Source organism: Eupeodes corollae, chromosome 1, assembly GCF_945859685.1.
Source record: "Eupeodes corollae chromosome 1, idEupCoro1.1, whole genome shotgun sequence".
NCBI classification, from domain to species: Eukaryota; Metazoa; Arthropoda; class Insecta; order Diptera; family Syrphidae; genus Eupeodes; species Eupeodes corollae.
Window position 1 is genome coordinate 295,972,000 of NC_079147.1, and position 26,062 is coordinate 295,998,061.

At 34.0% G+C, this 26,062-nt stretch overlaps 1 protein-coding gene across 1 annotated transcript in view; it reads right to left on the reverse strand.

The window, feature by feature from the left end:
• The window catches only part of LOC129940900 (cAMP-dependent protein kinase catalytic subunit 3), a 120,507-nt gene that overhangs the window by 90,062 nt on the left and 4,383 nt on the right, over positions 1 to 26,062 (reverse strand). Inside the window, exon 2 of the mRNA XM_056049423.1 lies at positions 5,250 to 5,708. Within this exon, the coding sequence (XP_055905398.1) occupies positions 5,250 to 5,679 (430 nt within the window). The 5' untranslated portion in view covers positions 5,680 to 5,708. The remainder of the gene's footprint in view (positions 1 to 5,249; positions 5,709 to 26,062) is intronic.

Consider the following 26,062-nt stretch of genomic DNA (forward strand, 5'->3'; position numbering starts at 1 on the left):
TCATGTTTTTATATAAAAACAATCCACGAAATCGAACAGTGAATAATAATGAGCACTCTTTCGCCTGCAAATCCGCCAAAAAAAATTATCGGATTTAAACTCGCCAACAAACATTATGACATTTTTAATTAGCAAACTCGCTAGCAAAACGGTTTGCCGCGAATCCCATAATTAGGCCCCTGATAGTTGATTTGACATTTCGAAACAAAATCGTTCCACTGACTGAAAACGTTCCACTTTTTTTTGAATTCTCACCTGTTTTACTTTCAAAAATCAATTTTAGCCTCAAATTCATGATTCAAACCATGGACATTTTTTTTTCTATGACAGAAATTATTAATCTGTTCCCTAGCCGAACTGCAGAAAGCCACAGCACTAGTTGCACCAATCTTTGAGGAAGTTTCGAACAGCTGTTTATATCTGGTTCATATTCCCTCTGCATGGAGAGAAGTTAAAGTTATTTTTATACATAAAGCAGAGAAATGCTCGCAAGTAAACCCTTAAGATCTACGACCTTAGAAAGATTGATAACCACTTAAGGGCAAGTATTGATACAAGAAACTCTGTCTATGTCTCAACATGTCTACTGTAAAGGTAAACCTGTTGAAACTGCGTTACACATATTAATTCGCACCACCGAACACTCCTTCCATCCTAGAAAGTTCACTATGATTGCTTTTCTTGACATCGAAGGCGCTTTTAACAACTTTGACACATCTTCTCTAGCATCTCTGAACGTAGAAAGATCGCTTGAGGAGTTAACTCATTTAATAGCAGAGTAAGTAACTCCAAACTGGGCAACTCTTCTGCTACAAGATTCGTGATTCAAGGCAGATGAATTCGCCAGGAATATTACAGTGCAACCCATTCTTCTGCGTTTGGCTAATCGCTATATTTAAACATCAGGTGGAATAACATTACCACATGTCAGGTAACACAAAACATTTGACCTGCACTAGATTTTAAGCAATCAAGGTGCTCACTATCTCTAAGCAGATCACATATAAGCTCCATAATTGGTGTCATAACCGGGCACTGTCTAATAGGAAAGCACGCCTCGCGGGTATGCGTATTCTGAAATGACGTTTGCTGAAGCTGAATAGCTAGCTTAAACACGTAAGAATTACTTAAAAGAATTCCTCTATAACTATCTAAACAATCTCAATCTCAATCCTAACCTATAACCGTCCTACAAAACAATTCAAAAGTTGGTTTTAATGATGAAAACCAATTATAGCTATAACTGGTCCCAATTAGTCCAATAAAAGAAGTCCAATTTGACAGTTGGAAATGTCAACCTGTGTTGACATTTCTGCAAGGTTTGGTTATTCATCATGAATCACTTACCGCTAGAACAATGCTGCCAAAATATTTTAATTTACTTTGATAAAAATAAAAAACCTTTATGATGTTTAGTGATGAATTGTATTTTTAGTTGCGTACGGACCCAAGACCTTCCTCCAAATGTTTGTTTGTTTGGTTCCAATAAGACAACTTTATTAGTGGTTATGATAACTGATCCCCTTATAAGGGGAACGCTTTTCGATTAATTTGTATAGGGCTATGTTTACCTTAAAAGCCTTTAAAGGTAATATTCAAAAAAATTGGACTAATCGAATGAACTATGAAAATTTTATTTCAATAAAATGAATTGCCATTAAATTACCTACCAGAATATAATTATCAAATACCAATTGAATAATATTTCTGCCTTGTGTAAGATACTATTCAAAGTTCAAAACTAATTACTTATAAAAACGGTCTATTAAAAATTGCAGGTATGAATCACACTCTCCGTAATGAATATTAAATGCTAGCTAATAACACTTGTTTTTGATTATATAGTTAAATACACTTATTAAAACCACATTTTACTGAATTAAATACCAATTACTTCCAGCGCGCAATTTCATATTATGGTTTTTGTATTCTTTCTTTGGAGAAGGCATTTTACTCGTACCTATAAAAATTGAATGAATTAACCCCAAATTATATACACATGTTGAGATAAATATTCGGAGAACAAAAAATATTACGCCAAAAATACCTATAGTTAAAAAAAACTCTGCGATTTACACAAAAGTGTCAGCGCCATCGCAGCACTTTGAAGCCCTCTGGTTCAGTTTCAGTTAATTTGCCATTTTTCCGAATATAAATTACATTTCCCAGGCTTTTGACTTCTGTCTCTCTGATGTGCGGTCAGTGATTTGATGATTGATGATCAGACACACTGTAGTTTGTTTTGTCCATCTCATGATGGTGATGATGATACTCAAAAATTTCATTGTTATGCAAATGACATAACGCGAAACGTCATCGCAACACGACAGCAGCGCTGTGGTGGCTGTGGCGGCAGTGAATGTACACATAAGTTGTCATTAATCACAAGTGATTATTCGCAGTTCGCATCGCATCATATTGCGTTATGATGGTGGGAGCGATAGATGGCGGTGGTGGTAATGGACACTTTGAACTGAAACCATACAAAGTTCACAATAATTTCTGTCAACATCAACAAACGTCAGAGAGATTTGTATAAACAAACTAACTAACAAAACCATCACAAATTAGAATGAATGAATTCGTGTGTTTAATGTAATTATAATAATTTTGATGATGATGATTCATCATTACCATGCATGTTGGGTTTGGCTTTGGATGTAATTGCCTTTTGGGAAAACAAATCAATTAAATTTCATGTGATGGATTCAATTATTTTAATATATAAACGCTCTACTGGTGGATGGGATACATATATAAAAGAAACGAGAATATTGACTTTCGTATCGTATACAATGGTGGGAAAATATTTTGATTAATTTCAAATTGATTGAATTCAGAAATAATTGATTGATAGATGGATGGATGGATTCATAAACACACATATAAAATGTTGGTTTTATCAGGATTTGGGGAAGAAATTGGCTTAAGTCAAAACATTTTTCCTTCAATGGTTAATCCATAACCTTAAATGCAAAAAGTCTTTATATTCTAAGTTTGATTAATTTAAGGGAATTTACATTTTTGATGACATCTCTTAAACTTGATTAAAGAGAAAATTCACAATTAGCCAGAATAAATAACAAACTTTATTAACAATCTGTTTTTCCAATCAGTATGCCTGCGTTTATTTTTAATAAAACGTTCGAATTTTGGATATTTTCCGAAAAGAGTCCAGAGGCGGTCGCTTAGCGTTTTTCTATTTTGGTTTTGGCGTTGGGCGATACAATATTTTTTTAAATAGATTAAAATCTTCAGAAATTGAAATATAAATATGATGTCACTCAAATGTCATTTATGTATGCCAATAATGCACAAACTCAAAATCAGGGCAATTAAATAGGATTTTCAAAGTTTTTATTTTAAAAGGGCATCTATTTTTACAGCTGTCACTTTTGAAGCTGTCATTTCCTAACATTTGACAAGTGAGAATCACGATTTTACAAAAAATGAAAAAAAAAGTATAAACTAGAAAGATGGCGCAAGAGTCCGTTGGGAACCTAGTGACTTACAACTCTAAACTATTCCTTCGTGCGAGTAATGTTGTCAGGGATGGAGGGGACCTACAGTTTCAAGCCGAATCCGAACGTCTTATTTAAGAAAGCACTTTTTATTACAAGAATTACTCTTGGAAAATTTGTCAATTCCTTGCAAAAAGTAGTAGCATCCATGAAAAAAACTTTAAATGGAACAGACAGAGGTTGGACCCAAGCCTTCTGGCTTGACAGTCCAACGTACTTAACATCACGCCACGGGTAATACACCAAGTGATTTGAAGTTGTTAAATTTAGAACAAAACTGATGAGAATTTGGTAATAGCAGTTTGAAAAACTGCAATAGCCCAAAAGCTATTGTGAATGCACCAATATTGAAACTTGTTTACCAAATTTAAGCTATAAATTAGTAAAATTTGGAAGAATGAAGATGAGATTCAAGAAGTTATCGGGGCCATAAAAAGCCTCAAATTTGTGAATTTGTCAATGGAATTTACATAACAGTGAAAGAAAAGGAGTTGTTAACCATTCCACATTCGTGGAGTTTGGATGAACAACTAATCCCTCTACGTAACCGTATGACCGAAGCTCAGAAGGATAAAAGAATAGGTTGGGGAAAAATACAGCTTGATATTTCACTTCTGAGAAAAGGAATATAACGACTTTTTTCGCGTGAGGTAAAATAAATGATGATATTGTAAATAATGACTTTTAAAGCTTTTTTCAAATATATTTGTCCAAAAAGCTTATGCGTGAGCACTTTGAATACGCAGCCAGTTTAATACTTTTAAAGCATTAGGTAAATTTTCAATTTGGGAGTCGACCTCCAAATCGATTGTAATAAAGCACTCTTTTCAAACTTCAAACAAAATAAACAACATTATAGTATTCTAGACCCCAATAGAAGACAATTGACTCAATCAATGTGGAATATATGTATATTTAATAACAAAAGCAGTCATAATGGTCTATTGGTCTAGTTAACGAGTTATGTAAGGTTCGTTGTAGCATACAATCTTTGTTTACGAAAAAATTCCAAAGGCTAGACGAGTTCATTTCAATCAGAAACACTGTTTTGTTTTATGTAAATTTCAAAATCAAATCTTCCAACAATCAAAATAATGACTAAGTTCTTGAACAAAGTAATTCTAAGAAAAACATCCTCAATCATTACTTACACATTAAATAAGCAAGTATAAAGCTTCTTCAAATCTCAACTCAACTTAAGCATTAAGCTTTTCAAAAACATGAATATTTTCGAGTGGAAAACCGCCTCAAGTAAAATAAATTTTACATAAATTGAACCAATAATTATTATCTATCATCCCACACCCACCTGTTGTGTGTTTGGCAGACTTAGCAAACGTATAGCAAATAGAATAGAAAAACCATATTACACAAAATTATTGAGTGTTGCCTCCAAATTTTACATCCACATAAATTCTAAAAACTGTCTAAAAATAGACTCGTCATTCAATTGGGTCATGGAAATCAGAAACACAAATTCAGCTTGGAGGCTCACCACTCACCAGCATCATCACCAGCCTCAGCATATATTCAACTTTTTCCATAAACAATAAACAAAAGCAACGAAAAACAATTATTTTTGTACTCATGAACAGTTCTATCTTCCATCACCCACTTTTTCCCACTCCCCTATCGACGCGTCATCGTCGCGTCGCGTCTCGTCATTTGGGCGCGCTTAAATCAATATGCATGGATACACTGTAGTATCTACAAACAACTCGTACTTACCGACTGTTTTTATTATTTGAAAATCATCCAGATGATACTGTCGAACGCCCTTGGCTGTCTCTACACTGCTACTTTCTGTATTACTTTCACTGCTGTCTTCGTCTGTCTCATTGCCATCGTCGACATCTTCTTCTTCGTCATCATCGTCAGCTTCGTCGTCGACTTCATCTTCAGTTTGTTCTTCATCTTCATTTTCGGCATCTTCCTCTTCGACTTCGGCATCTTCTTCACTGTAATCTGATTCTAGGGGATCTGATGACTCACTGGAGCCTATGCTACTACCGCCACCACCACCGCCACCGCCGCCATTGCGCAGCGAACTGACGGTAAGCGTCAACGATGATTCTGTGTTATTGGATTTGCCACTGGTACTGTTAGTAGTTGTCGAGGACATCATTGGACGCAAACGGGAACAGGTTGTTGTTGACATGATGATTGGTTCAGTTTTACCGGAAGGATCTGCAATTGCACAACAACAAAAATTGTATAACTATTATGAGATATTAATTGAAAATTCTAAATATAGAGGGGGTGGATGTCGATTTTTCTTTTTTCTATTAATTTTTCAATTTTCTCATAGATGTCACGTAATCTAGTTTTTCCGTGTTTTATTTTTTCCTTATGTATAATAATTGCCGTCCTTCGTGTTGCACTGGGTTGATTTCAACCTTGCACTAGTAACCTATAATAATAGAGTGTCGATAAGGTAGGTAGGTGGTAATTTATGGCGGCTTAGAGCAGGAGTTGAGTCAATAACACGCGGATAAATATGGTGGAACAATTTATATGTATACTCGCTCAACAACTCAGAGATAGACATTATGATATTCGACACGGAATTGACAGTCGGAAGCACGAGAGTAAATAGTTAACAGTCTTGAGAACAAGAAATCATCTATGTAACTCGAAAAGTTCCTTATTTTATTTTGAAATATGTCAAAATCACAGACGCAATAAACTCAAAAACGATTTACGTAGAAACAAAAGAAAGAAATGTTGTGAAAAGATAAAATAATGAAAAAAGTCCCTACATTTTCAAGTTTTAATAATTGTTCTGTTTCCAAATATAAACTGAATAGAACACACAGCAGTGATAGACATTTTTGTTATTTAAATAAGGGCATCATTTTGGCCACAGTTTGAGTTATTTTGTTTTTTTAATCTGTCTTAAGTTAAGACATTATTTGCTTTAACAGCCTTATATGTATGTAGCTCATAGAAAAAAATTAGAAATTGTCATAGTGCACGATTAAGGTGACCAATATAGCTGTGAAAGACCATATTTATCACTTTTGTATGACTTGTTTCAATGTACTGTTGAACCTTCAACCCCTGGCAAAAAAAATTCAGTTATAATGTGATTATATCGCAAAATCGATATGAATTTGAAATATCAGCAACACTTGTACTCTGAGCTCCAATATTTTCAACTGACACTTAAACTGACATATGAGTTTTGAAAAATTTCCAAACACTAAAGTTACAAAACAAAGCAACAAACGTTATAAATTGGTTTGATGTACCATCATGAATTATTAATTGTTCAATTCATTTATTGAAAATAAGTATCTTAATAAGAAAGATGAAAAATATCTCAGATCCATAAACATTTTTGACATAATTTATTTCACGAAGGAGATTATTACACGAAGGTGCTTTGATTAAAAAGAAATATTTGGAAATTCAAGAGGACACATGCTTCCACAGGTTTTTCTCAAAACCCACCTCTGCCGTTGGGGGGACTTCCTGGCCACGTAAAAACTTCATAGTTGCGAAGCACCAACAAGCCTCGGATACGGACGGATTTACTGTTGACAACCTACGCAAATGAATAAAGGACAACGAACTTCGGATATGCACGTGAAATGTTAGGTCCCTTAACAGACATCACTGTCATCCATGAAATACGATGGGATGGGCTGGTCAAAAAGACTAGGAAAAACTGCGATATTTACTATGGTGACTGCTACCACGAAAACCAACAGCGCTTATTTGGATGCAGTATTTTCATTGGAGCCAGACTTAGGCAAGAAGTCTTTAGCTATAGGTGCATCAATGAGCGCCTCATAACCATACGCATCAAGGCTAAATTCGGCACTATTAGCCTGATATGCGCCCACGCCCGAGAAATGTGAAAACACCAAAGATATGTCTTCGAGCACTTAGACAAAACATATGAGCAGTGTTCTAGCTACGATATTTAAATTGTCCTGGGTGATTTTAATGCCAGGCTAGGAAGGGAAGACATCTTTGGTGAAATAATCGAGAAAAACAGCCTGCACGACAACACTTCCGACAACGAATTCAGGCTTATAGGTTTTGCTGCGGGCCAAACGTCATGGTAGCCAGTACGCGTTTTCCACACCTCAACAGATCAATCTACAGTCAACCAGATTGACCATATTGCGATCGACGCCAGACACGCTTCCAGCATCATGGATGTACGAACTTTCGGGGAGCTAACATCGACTCGGACCACTACCTCGTTGTAGTCAAGGTAGCACTTCGGGTTTCCAGACCCAAGGGAAAACAGGAAGATGCTGGAAGAAGGTACAACGTCAAACGTACAATCGCTAGAGATCGCCAAAACCTTTTTCGACCGAATTACAAGTAACCTCTCTCAAAGTTCTCTGCCACAATGTATCGAAAACCAGTTGCTCTGATGTGCTGGGTTTCAAGCAGCCACCAACAAGAACCCCTGGTTTGATGAGGAATGTCGGCAGGCAAATGCAGCCAAACAACAGGCACCCAAAGCGGTGCTGCATAAAAGGAGAGCTGCTCATGAGCTCTATGAGCAGAAGAGGCGAGAGGAACACCGACTTCTCAGAATTAAAAAGAGGGCATGAAAAGCGTGCGGTCCAAGATGATGAGAGGTTTAAAAGCAGGAATGAAGTTCGAAAGTTGTTTGAACCGAAAGTGGAAACATCATAGTGAAACCGCAGTCAATATTGAAGATATGGAAGGACCACTTGTGCAGACTGTATAACGGCACCGAGGAACCAAATACCGCTGTCAGGCAGGATGATGACCCATTCAACATAGACGACGAAAGCCAACAATTCCGCCCTCCCGACTTAGACAAAGTAAAGATTGCCATATCTAAGCTGAAGTCTAATAAAGCCGCTGGAGCCGGAGATAAGTTGGTTGGAATCCCTGCCATAAAGGTGTGAAACAACTTAACAGACCCTTTCGATGTCAAAAAAGGTTTAAGACAAGGTGATTCGCTGTCATGTGATATTTTTAACATCGTGCTTGAAAGAATAGTGCAGAGCTCACACGTCAACACTAGAGGCACTATCTTTCAAAAGTCTGTCTAATTACTGGCATGTGCAGATGACATTGACGTAATCGGTAAAACTCAGCGTGATGTCAATGGGGCTTTTGTGAGTATTGAGGCAGAGGCGGCAAAAATGGGTTTAACGGTTAATGAGGGCAAAACAAAGTACATGCTGTCGTCAAGAAAGGACTTACAACACCGACGCACGTCTTGGTCAAAACATCACCTTCGAAAGATGAAGTTTTGAGTTAGTCAAGGACTTCGTCTACCAAGGATCCGCTGTAAACGCAGAAAACAACACCAGCGCTGATATCAAACGTAGAATAACTCTTGCTAACCGCTGTTTCTTTGGACTAAGGAAGCAATTGAGTGGTAAAGTCCTCTCTCGAGCGACCAAAGTGTTGCAATATAAGACCCTTATCATCCCCGTCCTGCTATACGGTGCAGAAGAATGGACTATGACAAAAGCGGATGAAAACACCTTGGGTCGGTTCGAGAGAAAAATTCGTCGTGTGATCTACGGTCCCGTATGCGTCGAAGGGGAGTGGAGGAGAAGATGAAACGAGGAGCTGTATGGGCTTTACAGTGACGTAGGCTTGCCAGAAGGGTAAAAGTCCAACGACTAAGAAGGCTGGGTCACGTAGAGCGCATGGAAACTAATGCTCCGAACCGGAAAGTCTTCGGATCCACACCCACAAGACAGCGCAGTAGAAGAAGACCGTGGATCAGGTGGTGCGCACAAGTGGAAGGTGACCTCACCCAACTTGGAGCGCGAAACTGGAGACATCTAGCTAGGGATCGAACTCCTCTGACAAATTGTTAGCCAAAAAGTCCAAAAGTGAAAAAAAAACTTATTCAGGGAGAGTTGAGATTAAGGGGAATTAACTAGCGCTACCTGCAAACAAGTCAATGAACTAAAATAGTAGACATTTTATATATCAACAATATTAGCCCACTGCACTTTGAGTTGTTTCATACATTTTATAACTAAGTTTAAGAAAATACTATAAACTTAAACGACGACGCACGTACATCTCGAGAACTATTTAATAAGGCCTTTTCTTGAGATATGTACTACGAAAAAAGGTATCCGAACGTAAATTCTATTTAAAAGTGGCACCTAATGGGGAACAACGCCCAAAGCGACACCTGGGAACTGAGATATCGTCAAGAATGGGGAACTTCACTAGCGCCACCAACAAACCAGTCAATGAACTAAAATTTTATGTTCATTGAGATTACTAGACATTTTATATATCTTAAGAAGGGTATAGATCTCCTCATTTTAGAGACATTGGTAGAAAAATGAAAATATGGTGGAAGTTAACAATAAAGCTCAACCAGCAATATTGGTAAAGCGTTCCATTCTGATAAAACTACATCGCTTGGCGATATGGTAATTTATTAAGTAAAGCGCCTTAGGCATGTTTTAAATATTAATAATAATGGCTCAAATTTTCACGGAGTTATTCGTTTGGGTTTTCCAAATAAAAGTCCTTCTAATTCACAGTGGTTACATGGTAAAATCTCCTGGCCGTTTAAACATAGCCAACCTCAGATCCTGAATTTTCAAAATAGACTTCCCTGCTCAACATACTGTACAAATATTATTGATGTATATGTACATATTAGCTGACAGAGCAACAATTTTTCAATCCTAATAAACTATATTTTCAGTTGAAATTGTGTTGAGGTGAACATATTAAATATTAAAAATCCACTTTCTCGTGTCCTCGTGTATTCAGAGAGGGATCACCTTTTTCTAACAACAGCGTTCACATTCGTCTATAAATTCACATAATAAACAAATCATTCAGAAAAAGAAAAAGAAGAATCCCTTTTCATGTCATACAACTTGAACATTAAATTGGACAGGATATTTTTTCCTATCGTCGTCGGTCGTTGTATTGTTTGCTTAATTTGATGTATGATATTTGTGTGACATGACAGCTTTAAGTGCAGGGCACATGTGCATCTAAAAGAGAGATTTACTTTGACAGCTTTTTCTGCTCAGAATTATATATTTTTTTTATTATTATTTTTAATGCAAGCATTTTGCATAAATCGATGATTAACGAGACAAATAAACGATATTATGAAAACAGAAGGACATAAGTTAGTATGTTTTCAAAATACTATATTTATTTATTTTTGTGACACAAATTTTCCGCGAACGCAATTTTTATTTTCATTTTGAATTTATTTTGGCTTCTTTGACGTCTGACTCTTAATTCGACACAAAGACTAAAAAGGGGATGGCAACTAAATTTACTTTTGTATATTTATTTTAAGAATTAATTTCCTCCAATAGAATATTGGCTGAATATAAGGCGAGTTTTCGTTAGTATAAAAATGTCTCAAGATGTTGAAGTGATGGAAATGGGTGAGTTCTCCTATTAAAGCTATTAGTGTCAAATATATACATATGTTGCCATTAAATAGCACGTTTAATGAACGTGCAATTTCGGTGTTCTATTTTTAAAACAAACTTTAATAGTTTGGTAACTTATTTATATGGCCATGACGCAAAGGGATGGAATAATAAGAAAATAAAAAGAGACTTTTTTTATGGAAATAAAAGGCTTCTTGGGAAAAGACACTTTATTGGTGTTTAATTGAAGTTAATGGAAAACGATCAAAATAAGGAAATTGTATACTTATGAGAAAAAAAGATATTTTTATGTCTTTGAATTGACTTCGGGCATAATTAAGGTTACCCAAATATAATTGCTTTGAAGCACTTTAAGGCAAGTGGGCCACAAGAACTCTACCTTAATGATGAATTTAAATTAACTTTATACATAAAGGGTGTTTTTTAGAAATGTGGTTTTGAAAAAGAAATTAAAGGCACATAATTTAATAGTATGGCCAAAAGTGTAACTTTATCATGAGTAAGTCTATTTGTTAGGAAATGAAAAATCAAAAGACAACTGTCAAAAAGGCTTTTTCCGAAAAAAGTCTAAGAAAAGACTCTTTACACAAATGAAAAAAAAAGCAATTTGACAGCTAACAGTACAGGGTTATTAAAAATGGAGCGTTACACGATAGAACAACGTGTCTTCATTATTAAAGAATATTTCAAAAATAGTGAAAGCTTGGCGGCTGCAGTTCGAAAATTTTTTGAGCAAAATCATCCTAAGCGATGAAGCACATTTTCATCTTGATGGCTTTGTCAATCGCCAAAATTGCCGCATTTGGGGTTCGGAGAACCCACATGTGATTGTCGAAAAACAAATGCATCCACAACGCGTGACTGTATGGTGTGGATTTTGGGCTGGAGGCATAATTGGGCCATATTTTTTTAAAAAAAATGCTGGTCAAGCAGTTACTGGTGCTCGATATCGCGACATGATTACACAGTTCTTTCTGCCAAAATTGGATGATATTGATGTGTCCAATATGTGGTTTCAACAAGACGGTGCCACATGTCATACAGCCCGTGAAACAATTCAATTACTGCATGAGACATTTCCAGGTCGTGTACTCTCTCGTTTCGGTGATCAAAATGGGCCTCCTATATCGTGTGATTTAACACCATTAGACTTCTTTTTATGGGGTTATTTGAAATCACAAGTCTATGTCAATAAGCCCACAACCACCCGTGCATTAAAGGAGGAGATTCTACGCTGCATCAACGAAATTCAGCCACATTTATGCAGAATGGTCATGGAAAATTTCAAGAAAAGAGTGCGCATGTACATGCAAAGCCGTGGAGGCCATTTGTCCGTAGTGTTATTCCAGTCAGGGATGGAAGGGACCTACAGTTTTAAGCCGAATCCGATGGGCAAATTTGAGAAAGCACATTTCAACACCTCCCCTTAAATTTTAAGTTCTCCCCAGATTTTTAAAACCTCCCTTGAAACCTACTTGCCAATTCAGAAACTGCCTGCAAACCTAGCATCAAATTAGAAGACATTTCTTGTAATCTCAAGGAATTTCTTAAAATTTCTCAAATTGCTTTTAAATTTAAAGTATTCTACTAAACCTTTTTTTGGTATAGGATAATTTGTTTCGTGGTTTATAGTTTCTAGCTCTGAAATTTGTCATCTGTCAAACTCAGCTGTCATTAAAAGTGTCAAAATATTAAAAGCTATTTGAATAATGCATAACGCTTAGCAATAGAATTACACATTCCAATTAATAAAACTTGGTATAAGAGTGATTCACGACACGAAAATTATAATCGTCATATTCGACAAATATCAAAATTCAGATATCCAGTAGGATTTTAAAGAAATATGAAGAGGATAGAAGCGTTACTGATGTCGCAAAGCATATGCATGATCGCAATGCACGGTCACCTAAAAACATTTCTGCTATAAATGCAAAGTTTCTTATGATGAGATTTTGTCGATTTTTAGGCTTCCGCAGCAATTGCACACGCCCTACACTTCCTTTATGGCTTGCAATTGAAAATCCTGACTTGGACAGAATATGGCCTTAACAAGACGTTATGACAAGCTATACTAAACTACAACTGATTATTATCAAAGCTTTCTAGTCGGGTAATTTCACGTTTTAGGGACACTTATTGTAAATTATGTTCATGCGATTTTGATTATAAGCAAAAGACCGTCTTAACGCAAATCATCCTCGAATTCTAGACGCATTAAAAACAAGATTAATCAAGTCAATGCTGATTAAAAGAACTCAAAAGAATCGCATGTTGATAATAATTAGGTAACCTAAACAATTTTGACATCGTTTCAGATTTTTATCAATTTTCAATCTTAAGCACCATTTATCTTTTTGAACAAATATGTTTTTAAAAAAATGCGGCTCCAAACATACTCAAACACGTAAAGTTTTTGAGATAACAAAACTTAAAAATTGCAAATTTCAATTCAATAAAATTATTTATAATTTTTCAATGGTTTTAATGTTTAAGCTTAAAATTCAGTTAAAGTATTTTCAATTAAAGAATTTTCCAAAAATAAACAAGGTATTGAAATACTGTAAACTATATTTAGAAGAAAGATTAAGCTTAACCTAAAAAAAAAACTTGCTGGTATATTTGTCAATTCCGTAAAACAAAGTTTTGTTTGCGCTTTCGAAGAAAATCTAAATTTATTAGACCATTCTTATTTCTCTATTTTGAAAATACTTGTCTTAATGTGCAAATCGGACAGAAAATTAATCAGAAATATGAATTGCTCTCGGCCGTTATATTTGGAATTGAAGAAATTCGGCTGAAACTAGAACAAGTTCATTAATCATTTCAATAATACATTTTAAACTTTAAAAAATGTAGTAAATAGTTAAAAATAAATTCAACAATGTTTATCAAATCAAAACTAAATTTCATTCATATACATAAATCTACTGCACGAGTAAATTCTGTTGGTTTTTGTTTTTCTATCTGATTTTTAAATAATGAAAGAATTTGTATTTTTGTATTCTTAAGAATTTATTGCTGTCGAAAGAATTCGTGATACAATTTATAAGTGTCGCAATTTGTTTTTGTTTCAATTTTAATCTATAAATAAATTAATCCTTTTGTAAAAATTGTAGAAGTCGTTGAATACGTATGTATCATAGATTGCATTTCTCAGAATGTTTCGGTATTTTTTGTATATTCATGACACTTTTGAAATAATGCTGTGTTTTAATGAATTTAAAATTAAAGATTTACTCCCAAGTTAAAAGTGGTCTACGGTTTGTTCAAATAAAAAAATACCTTTCAAAAGATTTTGGTAATAGTGAGGCAACAATTCGAAGTATATTGTAAGTCACAACAAAAACTTGAATCAGTATCGAAAAACCAAAGTGACCTGCTGGTCTACACGAAACCTTTTATGTCTAAGCATAACACTGGATTTTTCTATCACATCAGCTTTTTAAAATATGCCTCTTAAACCCTTTGTTCCCGCAGTTCTCAACTACATTTTGCACAAAGAGTGTTCCTCATAAAACCTTAGGAATATATCCGAAAATTTTCAAAAATTTTAGCAAAGTAACTTAGTTTCTAAGCGATGTTTGAGGTTCATCGCCCGCTTTTTCCATTTTATCGTCAGTTTAATAGACCTACTAAAGCGGCTATTCGGGCTATTGTTACTAACTTTTGCACCAAATTCACTATGTAGGGCATTAATCCACCATCACGCTAACGTAGAGTGCGAACTGAAAAAAAATATCGCAGCTGTATCGGCCAGTGTTAATAATGAGCATCAATTATCCATTCGTCACCGTTCGCAGTAATTGGGCTTCTATTCCTCAAAAACGTGGAAAATTTTGCTAAATAATTTAGGTGTGATGCCTTTCAAAATACAGTTGGTGCAAGAATTTAAGCCGAACAACCTTCTACAACGTAAAATTTTTGGTGAATGGGCTCTTGGAAAGTTGGCCAAAAATCCACATTTTTACCGAACAATTGTGTTTAGCGCCGAAGCTCATTTTTGTCTCAACGAGTACGTAATAAACAGAATTGCCAATTTTGGAGTGAATATCAGCCAGAAGCATTGCAAGAGCTACCAATGCATCCAGAGAAAGTCACAGTTTGGTCCAATTTATGGACTGGTGGCATTATATGACCGTACTTCTTCAAAGATAATGCGAGTCGTAACGTAACTGTGAATGGTGAGATGATATCCAACTTTTTTTTGCCCAAAATGCAAGAGCTTGAAATGTGGCTTCAACAAGACGGTGCCACATACCACACAGCACGCGCAACAATGTACTTATTGAGACTAGCGTTCGGTGAACATTTTATTTAACATTCGGGACCGGTTAATTGGCCACCCAGATCGTATGATTTAAAGCCCTTTGACAGACAAGCTCGCTTCAAGTGACGGATTGAAAGGCAACATTGAAGCATTTATTCGTGAGATACTATATCTTTTAAAAATTAACCTTTATTTTACGAACAAAAAATGAGTTTATCTCCAAAATAATTTTATACAATGAAGAACAACTTTTTTGGCATTTGGGAAAATTTTGAGTAAAATCTAATCGACATTTCAAAAAAAAAAAACTAAAAAACAGTTACTAAAACTTGATAAAAAATTATTTTCGAAACCTTCAAAAACAACAAAAAAAAACTCCTAAGAAATGGTTTTCTACTTAAATAATAGGAGAACAAAATAGGACAGTGTCTTCTTATTTTTTATTTCAAACAAAGTTTAAAGTTTTAAGCAAGACAAATCGACAGACGGGGTGGGAAGTTATCAGTGTGGTTCGCATCCCAAAACACTATTTTAAACTCTCAGCTCAAGTGTTAAAAATATCACTTTTCAACATTAGTTTCATATTTTTCTGTATATTTTAAGAACTTTAGGAGACGGAATTGTAACAAAAACAAAAAGTACTTTCCAAGCGTTTTGTTTTTGTAAAACCCATTCTAGCATAGATGGTTTTGCGTTTCCTTAAGTTTATGGGAGGAGTCCTAATGAAATTTTTTTGAAATATTATGAAACAATAAAATATTAAGCCTCGGATACGGATACTAATGGCTACGGATATTTCGGTCCACGAAACGAGGAAGTACTGTGAGAACTTTCGACGTTAGACGGCTACAATCACAAGAGACTGCCATGTCCTTTTCCGATCTAGTCTCTAGTAACCTCTTAAGAAGTCCTATGCTGCCTGCATTAAACATTGAAAACCAGTGACAAAATTACCTTGCAGCAATCAGAGATGCCGCCTCTGAAGTGCTAGGTTTCACACGGCCCCAACAGCGAAACCCCTGGTTTGACGACGAATGCCGACAAGCGCACGCAGCGAAACAAGAGGCATACAATACGGCGCTGCACAGAAGGACGAGAGCTGTTCGCGAGCTCTACGAGCACAAGAGGAGAGAAGAACACCGAGGGATTTGACTACAGAAATGAGGTTCGTAAATTTTACCAAAGGTAAAAAAACCTCCCAATTGTACAAGCCACGAACCGAAGCCTGTAAAGACGATCAGAGGAGCATAGTAGTGGAACCACAGTCTATGTTGAGAATATGGAAAGACCACTTGTCCAAATTATATAACGACGATGACGAACCGAATTCCGCTGAAAGGGAGATAGAACCACTCAACCTCGGCGACGAAGATCAACAATTCCGCCTACCCGACCTTGACGAAGTGAAGATAGCTATATCTAAACTTAAGTCAAACAAAGCTGCTGGAGCTGACGGCATCGCTGCCGAACTATTCAAATCAGCAGGCGATGACTTGGTACTGAGCATGCACCAACTCATCAGCAAAATATGGTCGGAAAAAAGCATGCCCGGTGAGTGGAATCTCAGCATAGTTTGCCCGATACATAGAAAAGGAGACCCTCTAAATTGCGCCAACTACAGATACAGATACAGATACTTAACATCGCATATAAGATCCTTTCTGTCGTATTATGCGAACGCCTGCAGCCGTTCGTCAACAACTTGATAGGTCCTTATCAGTGTGGCTTCAGACCAGGAAAGTCCACTATCGACCAAATATTCACACTACGGCTGATCTTAGAAAAACTCCAGGAGCTTCAAATCGGTACCCACCATCTTTTTATCGATTTTAAAGCCGCGTATGACAGCATCTATAGGGAAGAGCTCTACCGAGCAATGTCTAGTTTTGGCATTCCTGTCAAACTTATCCGTTTGTGCCGAATGACGATGAAGAATGCACACTGCACTATCAAGGTCGGAAAAGATCTTACCGATGCATTTGATGTCAAAAAAGGTTTTAGACAAGGCGATGCACTGTCATGCGACTTCTTCAACATCGTTCTGGAAAGTATGTGCAAAACTCAACCGTCAACACTAGAGGCACAACCTTCCAAAGGTCCATCCAATTACTCGGATACGCAGATGATATTGACATAATGGGAAGATCAAAGCGTGTTATCAGTGCAGCGTTTTTGAGCAATGCGACGGAAGCGAAGAAGATGGGTTCAGTGGTCAATGAGGGCAAGACCAAGTATATGCTGTCATAAAAAAAGGACATTTAACATCCTGTCAAAGAAAGATGAGAACGTCTTAGGATGCTTCGAAGGAAAAATTCTTCGGGTGGTTTTTGGGCTAGTACGTATAGATGCAGAATGGAGGAGAAGATATATCGACGAACTGTACGGGCTGTACAGCGACACTGACCTAGTTAACAGAATAAAAGTCCAACGGCTTAGATGGCTAGGTCATGTAGAGCGAATGGACATCAACGCTCCAGCCCAGAAGGTCTTCGAATCCAATCTCGAGGCCTAAAAAACCATTGTCCAAGCTTTTTTCGTTTTTTTATTAACCCCAGGCTTTTTTGGAAAAACCCAGATGTGGATGCATGTATTACATTTATAACGCAAATACAAATTTTGGATTAGGTTAATAAATACAAGTTTTCGGCGGTATTTGTATTTGTGTGTCACATGAATAAATACAAGATCTAAATTTACCTATTAGCGTGTTTTAAATCAGATAAAAGGATACTGTGATTGCTTCTGAGCTTAGTATGAGTTTTAATTTGTTAGATTCAAGAAGTATGGGTCTCAAATAGGCCGAATACCAGCTTACCGGGATCTCGGCAAAACCATCAGTTTTACAACAAGCAAAATTAAAAGAAGTTCAAATGTTGTTTTTTTTATATTAAAAAGTAATATCTAGAGTAATTTCAATTTAGGTCATCAAAACCCTACGGAAAAGTGCACCTTACAAAAACTTATAAAAAGACATGTTACCATATGATCAAGAGTTCCTTATTTTCTGGGATTTTCACTTTAGTTTGTAAAATCTGTATTTTAATTGAAAGAAACTAAATAAAACTATGTATACGTGTTAGTTATTTCATTTTAAAAATTTAGTAACGCTCATTAAAATATCAGCCTCCTTATATCATTTAAACATTAGCTTATATTTCAATGATATATCTCTTCAAGTGCATAGACAAGTACTTTTAGACATCTTTTGTTTATAGATATAATGTTTGAAGATATCGAAAAACAAATCCCCTCAAGGCTTAAAAAAAAGGTATCAATATAAAAGTCGACAAAGAAAATAAAAACAACAATCGCATATATAATGCGTCTGACAATTTATTTACCCATTTCAATGATGGCGGAGAATGTTTACAAAATTGCCTTCAATAAGTCACTCAATATTACCAAATTTATAAAACCTTATCTCATTCCATATAAAGGTTGAATTTTTCTCGCAATAAATACAAAAATACCAAAAAAGAAATATGTAATTTCCCTCATCGTCGATTCGTTGTCGTCGGCAAAATTAATTTTTGTTTTTTGTTGTTGTTTGCAAAATAATAACATTCCCTTTGTTTTAATCTAATCTGTAAACAAAAATTAAACTGAAATTATTAAAGAGTATAATTTGTAAACAAAGTACTACAACTCTACGCTTATAATGTTAAGTTGCCTTAAAAAAAAAGAAATCCAATTCAAGTACAAGAATTTAATTTTAAAAAATCACACGCGAATTAATCTATGGATAACGCTATTTCCAGAATTGTGTCATATGACAAGTCTCGAGGTAAGTCACACGCGTATCAATTTACACCTTGAGTCTCAGGAACTCACTTATTTTGTTGTGTAAGTGCTTTTTTGATAACAAAACTAGGAGTTATCTTACCAATATCCGCTTATGTTTTGATTACTCTGAACTTTCACTATGAACACACCCTTAAAATAAAAGTTATTTTAAATAATGATGAATTTAACTAACGAATGAAATTCTAAATATAGCCTTTAACATGCATTTTTCTGCGAGAAACCCACGAAATTTCACAAAGTTTCACTTCAAAAGTTTAAATGAACAAAAGGCAGCTTAGGAACCATAGAAACTATACAAAGTACAAAAAGAGTATGTTCGTGACCGAATTCAACAATATGATTTCGTCCAAGTTTAAGCATTACCTAAAGGTACAATGACAAGGCTAAATAAATATTTATCTAGCCAAAAACTTGTACGTAACTTGTTAACAAGAGGGAATTACGTTTTCTAACCTTTGACTTCTGACCTATCTATTTACAGACCCATAGAGCTATATGTGCTCCACAGCCCATCAATATTTTTTTTTTATTTTTCAAGCTTCAACATCTATCAGCATCTGTTACCTGAATTGTATAGACGTAGCTTACTTATTTTCCGGAACAATATATGCTAGCAACTACGAGTATGTTCACAAAGTATAGAGAAGTTATAAATGTGTGTACGAAGTACCTATAATGTATATCATCTATATCCAGAGGGGAATTGCAAAAGTTCGTAACATCATTAGTCAACCTTTTAAGAAACTCATGCGTATACCTTTTGTAAACTCTCACAGTGCAAAGAACAAGAAGAAGAAGAAGGTCATAGATGAATCTTTATACTTTTGCTCTTGTTTTATTTTATAACACAAAAAAAAATGCGTAAACGAACTTAATTAAGACAGATTCTTTTCCATTCCTTTGGATTGCCAGGAGGACAAAAGACTCCTCTATCTCTCTGCCACATAAGTTTACATGTAGACAATGGCAAACTCTGTTGCAATTTGAGTGCATCCTAAGAAGCCGCATTACAAATTTTTTTTTTTTAAATTAATGGTAAACTTCATTATCAAACTTGTTCCAAATTGGTGATGCTTTTTTCGCTTTGATTGATTTAATTAACTGAATATGATTTACGAGCAACATTACGTCAAAAAAAATAAATAAGTAAATGAGTGTGAATTTTAATTATCACTCATATGCTGACTTTGCAAATATAGCTCAGGTATAAAAGTTCACAAGCGACATAATAACTGCGGTTCAATTGTGTTAACTGTGGCGTATACGTAACATTTTTTTCGTACTTTCTTTTTATTTATAGAATTTTATTGATTTTTCTTAAACTTATGTGAGGCACATAAGGTGGTAGATCATGTACAAGTGGCTAAGTGGTTGGAATAATTGGAATTTAATTTAATAAGATTAACAAAAAACAAAATAAAAATAAAAAGAAATGATAAAAGAACGTAATTGCTCAAGATTTTAAGTAATGAATGGTGTGTGGTGTGTATTATTATAATTCTTATCAACAAATTTTCTAAAAGGAAATAAGTACTTAAAAAAATTGAAGTGGTGGGTATAAATGGTAAATTCCAAAGATTAAATGAAAATAAATGCCATAAAAAAGAATATTTGTTTAATTTGATAGAACTTTATCAGGTAAAGACAACATAACTGCGCCTATGTTATCATGTGCTACGAGTAAATCCTTCAAATTGTACTCCTTTTATTTGGTGTTTTCTAGGATCTGTAGAACTTCTTACGTTGTTTACAAACATTTTGGAAATGTATTTCCATGACAATTGGATTTCCCCCTTAAGAAATTCAATTAAAATACTTTGAACGCTCGAGTATTGAGATACGTTTTTTAGCCGTACTTTATGAATGTGCTTTAATTGTCATATAAATGTTCAGCAATTCACAAATAATGTGCACGAATACCTCCCTTAGTGGAACACGTGGCATGATGGTTAGTGCGTTGGACTGTTATGCCAGAAGTTCACTAATCCACCAATAGTAATTCTTGTCATGAAAAGTTCTTTCTCAAATTAGCCGTTCTGAAACAGCATTAAACTTTAGGTCCGCTTCATCCCTGGTTGAGAGTTGTAAGTCACTAGGCCCTAGTTCTCAAAAGACTTTTGTGTCACCTTATGTACAGCTCCCTTCATACCCTCTCTTTCTTTCCATTGGGTGCCAAAATTCCCTTTCATCATCTATAGTAATAAAACTTATTTCTGGCTTATCTTCAGTGATGAGGCACATTTTCACCTCAGTGGTCTCATCAATAAGGAGAATTGCCGCATTTGGGCAAATAATAATCCAAGATTGATTGTCGAAAAAGCAATGCACCCTCAAAACAAACAAAACTTAAGGTTTTTCTTAACATGGCTTCTTTCAACAACAAAAAAATATTTGTTTATTGCTTCACAAGCGTTCCTCCCATAGGACCGTTATTTTGTGTTTTAAGTTTTTTTTTCAAGAACTAATGAACTGGTTGCAATAATGTTTTTTTCTACACAAGCTCAAAAAAGCAACAAAAATGTCAACATTGGAATAAAAAATATAATTTTTTTTCCTAATTTCTACATCTCAAAAACGACTCAACATTTTTTTTATGAAAATCAAATTTTACATGTATATTAATATATTTTAAATATGTAATTGCCTACCAAATATATTTAAAAAAAAAAACTGTAACGATTTTCAAACAATTTTCTTGTAAAATAAAGGGTTTTTGGAAATCAAATCATTTAAGTTTTCAAAGTAAGTAAGTATATTTTTAAATCCTAATTTTTAGGTACTATTTTTATATTGATTTTTTGGATACATAAGCAGGTTCTTTCGAATAAAACCTCGATTTTTTTCAAAAACGATTCGAAAGATTTATATGAAATTTTCTATAATTTTTATTCTTAACTTGGCTACTTTTAATTTAAAAAATGTATATTTTTGTGGAGTTCCAAGTGTGGTTGACTTGAACAATTAGTTTTTTTTTTTTCAAAATTTGATTTTAATGTGAAATGTATATTTATATGCACTTAATAACTTAATAAAACTAAATTTTGAAATAATTTTTTTTATAAAATAGCATATTTTTTAAATCTTAAAATACCAAAATCAAATTGGGTGGCGCAACAGTCCGTTGTGAACCAGGGCCTAGTGACTTACAACTCTCAACCATTCCTGTGTGCCAGTACTGTTGTCAGGAATGAAAGGGACCTACAATTTAAGGCCGAATCCGAACGGCTAGTTTGAGAAAGCACTTTTTCATGACAAGAATTACTCTTGAAGGATTTGTCAATTCCTCGCAAGATGCAGTACCCGCGAAATAATTTTTTTAAATTAAGCTGTCACAGGCAGGGATTGAACCCAAGACCCCTTGCATGACAGTCCAACGCACTTACCATCATGCCACGGGTACTACATCTTAAAATATACAGATACTAATTTTGAAGATACTGTTCGTGCGGACCTGTTGTGTATTTTATTTATTACTCATGTAGAAAGTTCTTACAAAGTCAAGCATTTGTTGGCCAAATCATCTTATTAAAAGAATCTGTGAATTGGCCACTTCGTTGATGTGATGATTTGTTACCTTGATGTTGACTAATTTTTGAAGAGAAGCCAATGACGGAATGAGAAAGGGTATGTTCAAAAAGTGGTGCAAAATGATCTAACTCTTTGAAATTTATGAAGTTTGTCGATGCAATGCACTGCTTGGTCAAGATTTAATTAACTTCCCAAAGAAAGTTATTGCAATGGGTCCGATTTGTCGAATTCAAAATTTTGACATTTCTCGACTTTTCAAGGCCCCTAGAGTCGAAATAAAAGATTTTTAGAATGATGTCTGTGCGTGTGTGTGTACATACGTTCGCGACGTTTTTTCGTCATATATAGCTCAAGAACCAGAAAAGTTATCGACTTCAAATAAATGTTGTTATACAGATAATAAGGCAGAAAGATGCAGAAAGGGGTTTAGTGAAAATTGCGTGGGTGGTTTCTTACCATATTTTTGGAAAAAAAAAATCCAATTAACGATTTTTTATAAATCAAAAACAATTGCCACTTTAAAAATGTTACAAATACAAAATGAGTTCATCTCCAAAAATTTTGTACAACGAAAAATAACACTTTTAAGGTCTGGTAAAATTTTGAGAAAAATCGAACCGACAGTTTTTTTTTAAATAAGAACCTACGAAACATTACTAAAAATTGAATTCCGACTCAATTATCTTTTAAAAAACGTTCGATTATGGCTTCCAACTAATTTTATCTTATAAGAAATATTGTTTTCAACATTCGGGAACATTTTGAGAAAAATCGAATTGACAATCTAAACAAACAAATTAATAAAAGTTGGTAAAAATTTATTTTCGACTCTAAACTACTTTTATCTTTTAAAAAAATATTGTTTTCAACATTCAGTTAAATTTTGAGAAAAATCGAATTGACAGTTTTTTTTACATAAAATAAACACTTAAAAGATCAATCATCCAATTTGTAAAAATTTAAGAAATGCTAATAAAATTGGTAAAAATTAGTTTTCGACTAAAAAAAATATTGTTGGTTAATTTTTTAAGAATAATTCAACTGACAACTTTTTTTAACAAAACACGAATGCCTCCAAACCTTTTAAGTAAAACAAATCGACAGATAGCCTCTTGTTTTTAGTTGCAACAGATAATTGTATGGATTTTATGGAAAGTGTATACCAACTCAGTAAAGAAAATTGAAAAAAGAATCGATTAGTCACTTATTCACTCTTTTCTTTTTATCTCAAATTGGGCGCTTTCAAAAGTTCGCTGTTATACCGAGTTAACATGGTACATACATAGCTGGTGATCAGGATGGTAATAAATTAAGATAAGGCGGTCTCTGACTTGTAGCATATCATCAATGCGTTGACTTTCGCTTTGACATAAATTGTTTGAGTAAGTTGACATTTATTTTAACGTTTTAATAATATTTCGTTCCAGGTGCCATTTTTTTGAACAAAACACGAAACCAACAAATTCTAATTTTTCAGTAAAAAAAATCAAATCAGATTTTCTTGAAATTGTCAGTTTGTTTTCTTGTATTTTGTATTGAAGAAAGTTTTTGAAAAAGTTAACTATTCTTCCAAATAATATCAACAATTCGGACAACGTTTTTGAATCTGAAAAACACTCTAGTTTAAGTGATATGTTAGCATAAAATCAAGTTAATGCAACTATTATTCAGGGAATATTAAAAATAGTTAATTTTGGAAATTTTAGGATACCATTTTCATGGAAAACTCATAAATTTGATTTTGTTCAAAAACTATAAACTACACCACCAAACCACGAGTTTCTTAAAATTAAAAGGGTTCAAAATCTATACATGCAATCAATGTTTTTTAGTAAAACAAAAAAGAAAACAAAAGGATGTTCCATACTAGTAAATTCAAAAGTTAAAAAAATAAACAACAAAATATTTATAATGTCTATAAAAGGTCAATGGATGATTGTTTTTGATTAAAACAAACAAATTCTTAATCTATGAACTCCATATATTATACAAAATGGAAATTTATAACCTCCGGTGGTTTTCCGGTTTAATTTACTTTTGGACTTTATCGGGATGAACTTTGTTTTTGGTTATTGGTTATGTGTCCACAAATAAAATATTTGCCCGACCAATAGAGTTCAGATAAAATATTTATAGAAATTTTACTGGAATTATGTGTGTGAAAAGTGAATTTTTGGAAATATAATACCTGCATATTTTCAGAGCTTATGTTATTGGTTTTTGAATTATTGGTTTTGGGATAAAAATAAATATTTAAATCAAATTATTATGTATCACTTTTGTTATTTCAAATTGCATACCTATTCTCGTGTGTGAATTTTGTAGGTCTACAGTGACTCACATTTAAAATGGCATATCGAAGAATACATTTTTTAACTGTAACTGAAGTGGGTTTCGATGGTAGAGCTCATATATCTAGAAAACCTAAAACTAAGAAAAATAGATGCATTCAAGGAATTTACGGTTTGGGATACAAAATTTAGACGTTATTTTTTTTAGCGCACACTAAAAGGGGTTATGATTGACTTTTTAATGATTTAAAACAGTGGGAGCAATAAGGAAGGGAGTACATGATTAAAAAGGAAATTTGCACATTGTAATAATTGAGAAAAATAAAGCTTGGTAAAGTGTTCCACATTCATGTAGTGCAGCTAAAAAAAGAATCTCTATACATTAACTGATGAGCATTTCTGAAAGTACGGATATTACGGTTGAATTGTTTGTAAAGATATCAATACCAATTTATTGCTATTTAGAAAACAAAAATGTTAACAACAAATTGGAATAAAAAAAACTTATAATTATTATCAGGTTAACGATGTAATGCATCTAGTTAAAAAGTCAAGTAATGTTTAGAAAATAATTGCTTTAAGGGTGATGAATTCCTAATCAGGTTTATCGTTTAATTGTTATTGAGAATTTGTAGCAAACATTTCAAAACCAATATGAAAACACGAGATTTCCAATCGAAATGGCTAAGAACAGTTTTGTTTTTGGAATGGTAAAAATTAAGTACTGGATTTTCAAAAAAAAAAATGGAAAACATCCAAAATCGACTTCAATCAGCCACAAGACAACATTGGTTTCAAAAGCGAATGTGTCATTGTGGCTAATTTTAAGATATATTTAAGATTTAATATAAGAATATCTTAGTCAGTTTATGTTTGTTAAAGAATACTAAATTTCTTTAGTTTTATGTCATAGTACTCGTAATTTTCTTTTGTCATTTTTTATAAGTAAGGTGAGCCATTTTCACTGAGACTCACTGTATGTCGGTCTTGCTTTCACAATTGCTTTGTATTTAATTTAATTAAAATATAGAGTAATGTAATTTTGCTTGCACTTGACGTTGTACAAAATGGATCACTGCTTTTTCTATAGTTATTAGAGTTTATGTGATTGACCTTTTGAATGAGTTAATCCACTTTAAACAATAATTTATTAGTGATCTTGTAGGTCAGTCATAAATTGTACATGTATATATTGATAATTGGCATATCTCGAGAAAATTAAAGCTATTTTATTTCTCATTTGTATCTTGA